The sequence below is a fragment of the Procambarus clarkii genome, chromosome 37 (genome assembly GCF_040958095.1).
Source record: "Procambarus clarkii isolate CNS0578487 chromosome 37, FALCON_Pclarkii_2.0, whole genome shotgun sequence".
Lineage (NCBI taxonomy): Eukaryota > Metazoa > Arthropoda > Malacostraca > Decapoda > Cambaridae > Procambarus > Procambarus clarkii.
In genome coordinates this window covers 2,693,647-2,704,874 of record NC_091186.1, presented here as the reverse complement: position 1 = coordinate 2,704,874, position 11,228 = coordinate 2,693,647, and the positions used below count along the sequence as shown (strand labels likewise).

Here is an 11,228-nt window from a genome sequence, read left to right as displayed (position 1 = left end):
GTGACCAGCTGCCTCTTGTGGGTCAATAGTAGCTGCCTCTTGTGGGTCAATAGTAGCTGCCTCTTGTGGGTCAATAGTAGCTGCCTCTTGTGGGTCAATAGTAGCTGCCTCTTGTGGGTCAATAGTAGCTGCCTCGTGTGGGTCAATAGTAGCTGCCTCATGTGGGTCAATAGTAGCTGCCTCTTGTGGGTCAATAGTAGCTGCCTCTTGTGGGTCAATAGTGGCTGCCTCTTGTGGGTCAATAGTAGCTGCCTCTTGTGGGTCAATAGTAGCTGCCTCTTGTGGGTCAATAGTGGTTGCCTCTTGTTGGTCAATAGTAGCTGCCTCGTGTGGGTCAATAGTAGCTGCCTCATGTGGGTCAATAGTGGCTGCCTCTTGTTGGTCAATAGTAGCTGCCTCGTGTGGGTCAATAGTAGCTGCCTCATGTGGGTCAATAGTAGCTGCCTCTTGTGGGTCAATAGTAGCTGCCTCGTGTGGGTCAATAGTAGCTGCCTCGTGTGGGTCAATAGTAGCTGCCTCGTGTGGGTCAATAGTAGCTGCCTCGTGTGGGTCAATAGTGGCTGCCTCTTGTGGGTCAATAGTAGCTGCCTCGTGTGGGTCAATAGTAGCTGCCTCTTGTGGGACAATAGTAGCTGCCTCTTGTGGGTCAATAGTGGCTGCCTCTTGTGGGTCAATAGTAGCTGCCTCTTGTGGGTCAATAGTGGCTGCCTCTTGTGGGTCAATAGTGGCTGCCTCTTGTGGGTCAATAGTAGCTGCCTCGTGTGGGTCAATAGTAGCTGCCTCTTGTGGGTCAATAGTAGCTGCCTCTTGTGGGTCAATAGTGGCTGCCTCTTGTGGGTCAATAGTAGCTGCCTCTTGTGGGTCAATAGTAGCTGCCTCGTGTGGGTCAATAGTGGCTGCCTCTTGTGGGTCAATAGTAGCTGCCTCGTGTGGGTCAATAGTAGCTGCCTCGTGTGGGTCAATAGTGGCAGCCTCTTGTGGGTCAATAGTAGCTGCCTCTTGTGGGTCAATAGTAGCTGCCTCTTGTGGGTCAATAGTAGCTGCCTCTTGTGGGTCAATAGTAGCTGCCTCTTGTGGGTCAATAGTAGCTGCCTCGTGTGGGTCAATAGTAGCTGCCTCTTGTGGGTCAATAGTAGCTGCCTCTTGTGGGTCAATAGTAACTGCCTCGTGTGGGTCAATAGTAGCTGCCTCTTGTGGGTCAATAGTAGCTGCCTCCTGTGGGTCAATAGTAACTGCCTCGTGTGGGTCAATAGTAGCTGCCTCTTGTGGGTCAATAGTAGCTGCCTCGTGTGGGTCAATAGTAGCTGCCTCTTGTGGGTAAAAAGTAGCTGCCTCGTGTGGGTCAATAGTAGCTGCCTCGTGTGGATCAATAGTAGCGGCCTCGTGTGGGTCAATAGTAGCTGCCTCGTGTGGGCCAATAGTAGCTGCCTCGTGTGGGCCAATAGTAGCTGCCTCGTGTGGGTCAATAGTAGCTGCCTCGTGTGAGTCAATAGTTGCTGCCTCTTGTGGGTCAATAGTAGCTGCCTCGTGGGGGTCAATAGTAGCTGCCTCGAATGGGTCAACAGTAGCTGCCTCTTGTGGGTCAATAGTAGCTGCCTCGTGTGGGTCAATAGTAGCTGCCTCGTGTGGGTCAAAAGTAGCTGCCTCGTGTGGGTCAATATTAGCTGCCTCGTGTAGGTCAGTAGTAGCTGCCTCGTGTGGGTCAATAGTAGCTGCCTCGTGTGGGTCAATAGTAGCTGCCTCGTGTTGGTCAATAGTAGCTGCCTCGTGTGGGTCAATAGTAACTGCCTCTTGTGGGTCAATAGTAGCTGCCTCGTGTGGGTCAATAGTAGCTGCCTCGTGTGGGTCAAAAGTTGCTGTCTCGTGTGGGCCAATATCAGCTGTCCCGTGTCCATCAATAGTTTCTGCCTCTTGTGGGTCAATAGTAGTTTCCTCGTGTGGGTCAATAGTAGCTGCTTCTTGTGGGTCAATAGTAGTTGCCTCACGTAGGTCTATAGTAGCTGCCTCATGTAGGTCAATAGTAGCTGCCTCGTGTTGGTCAATAGTAGCTACCTCGTGTTGGTCAATATTAGCTGCCTCGTGTCGATCAATAGTGGCTGCCTCATGTGGGACAATAGTAGTTGCCTCACGTAGGTCTATAGTAGCTGCCTCATGTGGGTCAATAGTAGCTGTCTCGTGTGGGTCAATAGTAGCTACCTCGTGTTGGTCAATATTAGCTGCATCGTGTCGATCAATAGTAGCTGCCTCATTTGGGTCAATAGTAGCTGCCTCGTGTAGGTCAATAGTTGCTGCCTCGTGTGGGTCAATATTAGCTGCCTCTTGTGGGTCAGTAGGAATAGTTGCTGCCTCTTGTGGGTCAGTGGGTCTTGTCGTGTGGGTCAATAGTAGCTGCCTCGGATGGGTCAATAGTAGGCGCCTTGCGTGGGCCAATAGTAGCAGCCTCGCGATGGTCAATAGTAGCTGCCTCTTGTGGGTCAATAGTAGCTGCCTCGTCTGGGTCAATAGTATCTGCCTCCGGTGGGTCAATAGTAGCTGCCTCGTGTGGGTCAATAGTAGCTGCCTCGTGTGGGTCATTAGTAGCTGCCTCGTGCGGGTAAATAGTAGCTGCCTCGTATGATCAATACTAGGTGCCTCTTGTGGGTCAATAGTAGCTGCCTCACTTGAGTCAATAGTAGCTGCCTCTTTTAGGTCAATAGTAGCTGCCTCGTGTGGGTCAATAGTGGCTGCCTCCCTTGGGTCAATAGTAGCTGCCTCTTGTTGGTCAATAGTAGCTGCCTCGTATGGGTCAATAGTAGCTGCCTCGTGTGGGTCAATGGTATAGCTGCTTCTTGTAGGTCAATAGTAGCTGCCTCGTGTGGGTCAATAGTAGCTGCCACGTGTGGATCAATAGTTGCTGCCTCATGTGGGTCAATAGTAGCTGCCTCGTGTGGGTCAATAGTAGCTGCCTCGTTCGGGTCAATAGTAGCTGCCTCGTGTCCATCAATAGTTGATGCCTCTTGTGGGTTAATAGTAACTGCCTCATGTGGGTCAATACTACCTGCTTCATGTTGGTCAACAGTAGTTGACTCATGTGGGTCTATAGAAGCTGCCTCATGTGGATTAATAGTAGGTGCCTCATGTGAGTCAATAGTAGCTGCCTCATGTGTGTTAAAAGTAGCTTCCTCGTGTGGGTCAATAGTAGCTGCCTCTTGTGGGTCAATATTAGCTGCCTCTTGTGGGTCAATAGTTGCTGCCACTTGTGGGTCAATAGTAGCTGCCATGTGTGGGTCCATAGTAGCTGCCTCGTGTAGGCCAATAGTACCTGCCTCGTGTGGGTCAATAGTAGTTGCCTCGTGTGGGTCAATAGTAGCTGCCTCGTGTGGGTCAATAGTAGCTGCCTCTCTTGGGTCATTAGTAGCTGCCTCTTTTAGGTCAATAATAGCTGCCTTGATTTGGTCAATAGTAGCTGCCTCACTTGGGTCAATAGTAGCTGCCTCTTGTGGGTCAATAGTAGCTGCCTCGTGTCCATCAATAGTTGCTGCCTCTTGCGGGTCAATAGTAGTTGCCTCGTGTGGGTCATTAGTAGCTGCTTCACGTGGGTCTATAGTAGCTGCCTCATGTGGGTCAATAGTAGCTGCCTCATGTAGGTCAATAGTAGCTGCCTTTTGTGGGTCAATAGTAGCTTCCTCGTGTGGGTCAATAGTAGCTTCCTCTTGTGGGTCAACAGTAACTGCCTGTTGTGGGTCAATAGTAGCTGCCTCGTGTGGGTAAATAGTAGCTGCCTCGTGTCGATCAATAGTAGCTGCCTCGTGTGGGTCAATAGTAGCTGCCTCGTGTAGGTCGACAATAGCTGCCTCTTGTGGGTCAATAGTAGCGGCCTCGTGTGGGTCAATAGTAGCTGCCTCGTGTAGGTCGACAATAGCTGCCTCTTGTGGGTCAATAGTAGCTGCCTCGTGTGGATCAATAGTAGATGACTCGTGTGGGTCACTAGTCGCTGCCTCACGTGAGTCTATAGTAGCTGTCTCATGTGGGTCAATAGTAGCTGCCTCCTGTGGGACAATATTAGCTACCTCATGTGGGTCAATAGTAGCTGCCTCCTGTGGGACAATATTAGCTACCTCATGTGGGTCAATAGTAGCTGCCTCGTGTCGATCCATAGTAGCTGCCTCCTGTGGGACAATAGTAGCTCAGTCGTGAGGGTCAATAGAAGCTGCGTCGAGTGGGTCAATAGTAGCTGCCTCGTGTCGATCCATAGTAGCTGCCTCCTGTGGGTCAATAGTAGCTCTCTCGTTTGGTCAACAGTAGGTGCCTCGTGTGGGTCAATAGTAGCTGCCTCGTGTGGGTCAATACTAGCTACCTCGTGTGGGTCAATAGTAGCGGCCACTTGTAAGTTAATAGTAGCTAACTCACATGGGTCAATAGTAGCTACCTCGTGTGGTCAGTAGTAGCTTCCTCGTGTGGGTCAATAGTAGCTGCTTCGTGTGGGTAAATAGTAGCTGCCTCACGTGGGTCAATAGTAGTTGCCTCGTTCGGGTCAATAGTAGCTGCCTCATGTGTGTTAAAAGTAGCTGCCTCGTGTGGGGCAATAGTAGCTGCCTCGTGTGGGTCAATAGTAGCTGCCTCGTGTGGGTCAATAGTAGCTGCCTCGTGTGGGTCAATAGTAGCTGCCTCGTGTGGGTCAATAGTAGCTGCCTCGTGTGGGTCAGTAGTAGCTACCTCGTATGGTCAGTAGCAGGTGCCTCGTGTGGGTCAATAGTATCTGCCTCTTGGCCTCTTGTGGGTCAATGGTAGCTGCCTCGTGTGGGTCAATAGTAGCTGCCTCCTGTGGGTCAATAGTAGCTGCCTCGTGTGGGTCAAAAATAGGTTCCTCGTGCGGGTCAATAGTAGTGGCCTCACGTGGGTCTATAGTAGCTGCCTCATGTGGGTCAATAGTAGCTGCCTCATGTGGGTCAATAGTAGCGGCCTCGTGTGGGTCAATAGTAGCTGTCTCATGTGGGTCAATAGTAGCTGCCTCGTGTGGGTCAAAAATAGCTTCCTCGTGCGGGTCAATAGGAGCTGCCTTGTGTGGGTCAATAGTAGCTGCCTCGTGTGGGTCAATAGTAGCTGCCTCGTGTGGATCAATAGTAGCTGCCTCGTGTGGGTCAATAGTAGGTGCCTTATGGGGGTCAATAGCTGATGCCTCTTGTGGGGTAATAGTAACTGCCTCGTGTGGGTCAACAGTAGTTGACTCATGTGGGTTTATAGAAGCTGCCTCATGTGGATCAAGAGTAGCTGCCTCATGTGGGTCAATAGTAGCTGCCTCATGTGTGTTAAAAGTAGCTGCCTCGTGTGGGTCAATAGTAGCTGCCTCGTGTGGGGCCATAGTAGCTGCCTCGTGTGGGTCAATAGTAGCTGCCTCGTGTGGGTCAATAGTAGCTGCGTCGTGTGGGTCAATAGTAGCTGCCTGGTGTGGGTCAAGAGTAGCTGCCTCGTGTGGGTCAATAGTATCTGCCTCTTGGCCTCTTGTGTGTCAATTGTAGCTGCCTCGTGTGGGTCAATAGTAGCTGCCTCTTGTGGGTCAATAGCAGCTGCCTCGTGTGGGTCAAAAATAGGTTCCTCGTGCGGGTCAATAGTAGTTGCCTCACGTGGGTCTATAGTAGCTGCCTCATGTGGGTCAATAGTAGCTGCCTCATGTGGGTCAATAGTAGCGGCCTCGTGTGGATCAATAGTAGCTGTCTCATGTGGGTCAATAGTAGCTGCCTCGTGTTGGTCAAAAATAGCTTCCTCGTGCGGGTCAATAAGAGCTGCCTTGTGTGGGTCAATAGTAGCTGCCTCGTGTGGGTCAATAGTAGCTGCCTCGTGTGGGTCAATAGTAGCTGCCTCGTGTGGGTCAATAGTAGCTGCCTGATGGGGGTCAATAGCTGCTGCCTCGTGTGGATCAATAGTACCTGCCTCATCTGGGTCAATACTAGCTGTCTCGTGTGGATCAACAGTAGCTGCCTCGTGTGGGTCAGTAGTATGTGCATCTTGTCGGTCAATAGTAACTGTCTCGTGTGGGTCAATAGTAGCTGCCTCGTGTGAGTCAATAGTAGCTGCCTCATGTGGGTCAATAGTAGCTTCCTAGTGTGGGTCAATAGTAGCTGCCTCGGAAGGGTCAATAGTAACTGCCTCGTGTGGATCAACAGTAGCTGACTCGTGTGGGTCAATAGTAGCTGCCTTATGTGAGTCAATAGCAGCTGCTTCGTGTGGGCCAATAGTAGCTGCCTCGCGATGGTCAATAGTAGCTGCCTCGTGTGAGTCAATAGTATCTGCCTCCGGTGTGTCAATAGTAGCTGCCTCGTGTGGGTCAATAGTAGCTGCCTCGTGTGGTTCATTAGTAGCTGCCTCGTGTGGGTAAATAGTAGCTACCTCGTATGATCAATACAAGGTGCCTCTTGTGGGTCAATAGTAGCTGCCTCACTTGAGTCAATAGTAGCTGCCTCATTTAGGTCAATAGTAGCTGCCTCGTGTGGGTCAATAGTGGCTGCCTCCCTTGGGTCAATAGTAGCTGCCTCTTGTTGGTCAATAGTAGCTGCCTCGTATGGGTCAATAGTAGCTGCCTCGTGTGGGTCAATGGTAGCTGCCTCTTGTAGGTCAATAGTAGCTGCCTCGTGTGGGTCAATAGTAGCTGCCTCATGTGGGTCAATAGTAGCTGCCTCGTGTGGGTCAATAGTAGCTGCCTCTTGTAGGTCAATAATAGATGCCTCGCTTGGGTCATTAGTAGCTGCCTCTTTAAGGTCAATAATAGCTGCTTCGTGTGGGTCAATAGTAGCTGCCTCGTGTGGGTCAATAGTACCTACCTCGTGTGGGTCAATAGTAGCTGCCACGTGTGGGTCAATAGTAGCTACCTCACTTGGGTCAATAGTAGCTGCCTCGCGTGGATCAATAGTAGCTACCTCGTGTGGGTCAGTAGTAGCTTCCTCGTGTGGGTCAATAGTACCTGCCTCGTGAAGGTCAATAGTAGCTGCCTCGTGTGGGTCAATAGTAGCTGCCTCGTGTGGGTCAATAGTAGCTGCCTCGTTCGGGTCAATAGTAGCTGCCTCGTGTCCATCAATAGTTGATGCCTCTTGTGGGTTAATAGTAACTGCCTCGTGTGGGTCAATACTAGCTGCTTCATGTGGGTCAACAGTAGTTGACTCATGTGGGTCTATAGAAGCTGCCTCATGTGGATTAATAGTAGGTGCCTCATGTGAGTCAATAGTAGCTGCCTCATGTGTGTTAAAAGTAGCTTCCTCGTGTGGGTCAATAGTAGCTGCCTCGTGTGGGTCAATAGTAGTTGCCTGGTAAGGGTCAAGAGTAGCTGCCTCGTGTGGGTCAATAGAAGCTACCTCGTATGGTCAGTAGCAGGTGCCTCGTGTTAGTCAATAGTAGCTGCCTCACTTGTGTCAATCGTAGCTGCCTCGTGTTGGTCAATAGTAGCTGCCTCGTGTGGGTCAATAGTAGCTGCCTCGTGTGGGTCCATAGTCGCTATCTCGTTTGTTCAACAGTAGGTGCCTCGTGTTGGTCAATAGTAGCTACCTCACTTGGGTCAATAGTAGCTGCCTCCTGTTGATCAATAGTAGCTACCTCGTGTGCGTCAGTAGTAGCTTCCTCGTGTGGGTCAATAGTAGCTGCCGCGTGTGGGTTACTAGTAGCTGCCTCGTGTGGGTCAATAGTAGCTGCCTCGTGTGGGTCAATAGTAGCTGCCTCGTTCGGGTCAATACTAGCTGCTTCAAGTGGGTCAACAGTAGTTGACTCATGTGGGTCTATAGTAGCTGCCTCATGTGGATCAATAGTAGGTGCCTCATGAGGGTCAATAGTAGCTGCCTCATATGTGTTAACAGTAGCTGCCTCGTGTGGGTCAAGAGTAGCTTCCTCGTGTGGGTCAATAGTAGCTGGCTCGTGTGGGTCAATAGTAGCTGCCTCTAGTAGGTCAATAGTAGCTGCCACATGTGGGTCAATAGTAGCTGCCTCGTGTGGGTCAAGAGTAGCTGCCTTGTGAGGGTCAATAGTAGCTACCTTGTATGGTCAATAGTAGGTGCCTCGTGTGGGTCAATAGTTGGTGCCTCGTGTGGGTCAATAGTTGGTGCCTCACTTGTTTCGATTGTAGCTGCCTCGTGTGGGTCAACAACAACTGCCTCTTGTGGGTCAATAGTAGCTGCCTCATGTGGGACAATAGTAGCTGCCGCGAATGGGTCAATAGTAGCTGCCTCGTGTTGGTCAATAGTAGCTGCCTCATGTGAGTCAATAGTTGCTGCCTCGTGTGGGTCAATAGTAGCTACATCGCGTGGGTCAATAGTAGCTGCCTCGTGTGGGTCAATAGTAGCTGCCTCATGTGGGTCAATAGTAGCTGCCTCGTGTGGGTCAATAGTAGCTGCCTCTTGTGGGTAAATAGTAGCTGCCTCGTGGGGGTCAATAGTAGCTGCCTCACTTGGGTCAATAGAAGCTGCCTCACTTGGGTCAATAGTAGCTGCCTCTTTTAGGTCAATAGTAGCCCCCTTTTGTTAGTTAATAGTAGCTGCCTCTTGTGGGTCAATAGTAGCTGCCTCGTGTCCATCAATAGTAGCTGCCTCTTGTGGGTCTATAGTAGGTACCTCGTGTGGGTCAATAGTAGCTGCCTCATGTGGGTCAAAAGTAGCTGACTCGTGTGGGAAAATAGTATCTGCCTCGTGTGGGTCAATAGTAGCTGCCTCGTGTGGGTCAATAGTAGCTGCCTCGTGTGGGTCAATAGTAGCTGCCCCGTGTGGGTCAATAGTAGCTGCCTCGTGTTGGTCAATAGTAGCTTCCTCACTTGGGTCAATAGTAGCTGCCTCACTTGGGTCAATAGTAGCTACCTCGTGTGGGTCAGTAGTAGCTTCCTCGTGTGGGTCAATAGTTGCTGCCGCGTGTGGGTCAATAGTAGCTGCCTCTTGTGAGTCAATAGTAGCTGCTTCGTGTGGGTCAGTAGTAGCTGCTTCTTATGGGTCAATAGTAACTGCCTTGTGTGGGTCAATAGTAGCTGCCTCACTTGGGTTACTAGTAGCTTCCTCGTGTGGGTCAATAGTAGCTGCCTCGTGTGGGTCAATAGTAGCTGCCTCGTTCGGGTTAATACTATCTGCTTCATGTGGGTCAACAGTAGTTGACTCATGTGGGTCTATAGTAGCTGCCTCACGTGGGTCAATAGTAGCTGCCTCATATGTGTAAAAGTAGCTGCCTCGTGTGGGTCAATAGGAGCTGCCTCGTGTGGGTCAATAGTAGCTGCCTCGTGTGGGTCAATAGTAGCTGCCTTTAGTAGGTCAATAGTAGCTGCGTCATGTGGGTCAATAGTAGCTGCCTCGTGTGGGTCAATAGTAGCTGCCTAGTGTGGGTCAATAGTAGCTACCTTGTTTGGTCAATAGTAGGTGCCTCACTTGTTTCGATTGTAGCTGCCTCGTGTGGGTCAACAACAGCTGCCTCTTGTGGGTCAATAGTAGCTGCCTCGTGTGGGTTAATAGTAGCTGCCTCGTGTGGGTCAATAGTAGCTGCCTCATCTAAGTCAAAAGTAGCTGCCTCGTGTGGGTCAATAGTAGCTGCCTCGTGTGGGTCAATAGTAGCTGCCTCGTGTGGGTCAATAGTAGCTGCCTCTTGTGGGTAAATAGTAGCTGCCTCGTGGGGGTCAATAGTAGCTGCCTCTCTTGGGTCAATAGTAGCTGCCTCATGAGGGTCAATAGTAGCTGCCTCTTGTGGGTCAACAGTAGCTGCCTCGTGTCCATCAATAGTTGCTGCCTCGTGTGGGTCAATAGTAGCTGCCTCGTGTGGGTCAACAATAGCTGCCTCTGGTGGGTCAATAGTAGCTGCCTCGTGTGAGTCAATAGTAGCTCCCTCGTGTGGGTCAATAGTAGCTGACTCGTGTGGGTCAACAATAGCTGCCTCTTGTGGGTCAATAGTAGCTGCCTCGTGAGGGTTAATAGTAGCTGCCTCTTGTGGGTCAATAGTAGGTGCCTCGTGTGGGTCAATTGTAGCTGCCTCGTGTGGGTCAATAGTAGCTGCCTCATGTGGGTCAATTGTAACTGCCTCGTGTGGGTCAATAGAAGGTGCCTCGGATGGGTCAATAGTAGCTGCCTCGTGTGGGTCAATAGTAGCTCCCTCTTGTGGGTCAATAGTAGGTGCCTCGTGTGGGTCAATTGTAGCTGCCTCGTGTGGGTCAATAGTAGCTGCCTCATGTGGGTCAATTGTAACTGCCTCGTGTGGGTCAATAGAAGGTGCCTCGGATGGGTCAGCAATAGCTGCCTCTTGTGGGACAATAGTAGCTGCCTCGTGTGGGTCAATAGTAGCTGCCTCTTGTGGGTCAATAGTAGCTGCCTCTTGAGGGTCAATAGTAGCTACCTAGTTTGGTCAATAGTAGGTTCCTCACTTGTTTCGATTGTAGCTGCCTCGTGTGGGTCAACAACAGCTGCCTCTTGTGGGTCAATAGTAGCTGCCTCGTGTGGGTCAAAAGTAGCTGCCTCGTGTGGGTCAATAGTAGCTGCCTCGTGTGGGTCAATAGTAGCTTCCTCGTGTGTGTCAATAGGAGCTGCGTCGTAAGAACATAAGAACAAAGGCAACTGCAGAAGGCCTATTGGCCCATACGAGGCAGCTCCTATATATAACCACCCAATCCCAATCATATACATGTCCAACCCATGCTTGAATCAATCGAGGGACCCCACCTCCACAATGTGGAGGTGGGGTCCCGTCAACACCGTGGAGTTGTTGATAATACGTCATCAACAATCCTGTTACTGAACCAGTATTTACCCAAGTCTTTCCTAAATCTAAACTTATCCAATTTATACCCATTGTTTCGTGTTCTGTCTTGTGTTGATATCTTTAAAACCCTATTAATATCCCCCCTGTTATGTCCATTCATTCACTTGTAAACCTCTATCATGTCACCCCTAACTCTTCCCCTTTCCAGTGAATGCAACTTAAGCTTTGTTAATCTTTCTTCATATGAAAGATTTCTAATTTGGGGAATTCACTTAGTCATCCTACGTTGGACACATTCAAGTGAATTTATATCCATTCTATAATACGGCGACCAAAACTGAACTGCATAATCTAAATGGGGCCAAATCAGAGCAAGATATAGCTTAAGAACCACACCAGGTGTCTTGTTACTAACGCTTCGATTAATAAATCCCAGTGTCCTATTCGCCTTATTACGAACATTCATGCATTGATCCTTTTGTTTTAAATTCTTACTAATCATATCTCCCAGATCCCTTTCGCAATCCGACTTCGCAATCTCAACA

General features: G+C 50.1%; 2 protein-coding genes across 2 annotated transcripts in view; both read right to left on the bottom strand.

The window, feature by feature from the left end:
* The window catches only part of LOC138371992 (A-kinase anchor protein 5-like), a 22,703-nt gene extending 18,567 nt beyond the window's left edge, over window positions 1-4,136 (bottom strand). Inside the window, exons 1-2 of the mRNA XM_069337020.1 lie at window positions 2,800-4,136; window positions 1,786-2,365 (exon numbers count right to left, since the gene is read on the bottom strand). Of these exons, the coding sequence (XP_069193121.1) occupies window positions 1,786-2,365; window positions 2,800-4,136 (1,917 nt within the window). The remainder of the gene's footprint in view (window positions 1-1,785; window positions 2,366-2,799) is intronic.
* Window positions 4,137-4,681: 545 nt separating this feature from the next.
* The window catches only part of LOC123753307 (platelet binding protein GspB-like), a 74,636-nt gene continuing 68,089 nt past the window's right edge, over window positions 4,682-11,228 (bottom strand). Inside the window, exons 10-14 of the mRNA XM_069337019.1 lie at window positions 8,571-8,932; window positions 7,516-7,971; window positions 6,630-7,277; window positions 5,604-6,078; window positions 4,682-5,442 (exon numbers count right to left, since the gene is read on the bottom strand). Of these exons, the coding sequence (XP_069193120.1) occupies window positions 4,682-5,442; window positions 5,604-6,078; window positions 6,630-7,277; window positions 7,516-7,971; window positions 8,571-8,932 (2,702 nt within the window). The remainder of the gene's footprint in view (window positions 5,443-5,603; window positions 6,079-6,629; window positions 7,278-7,515; window positions 7,972-8,570; window positions 8,933-11,228) is intronic.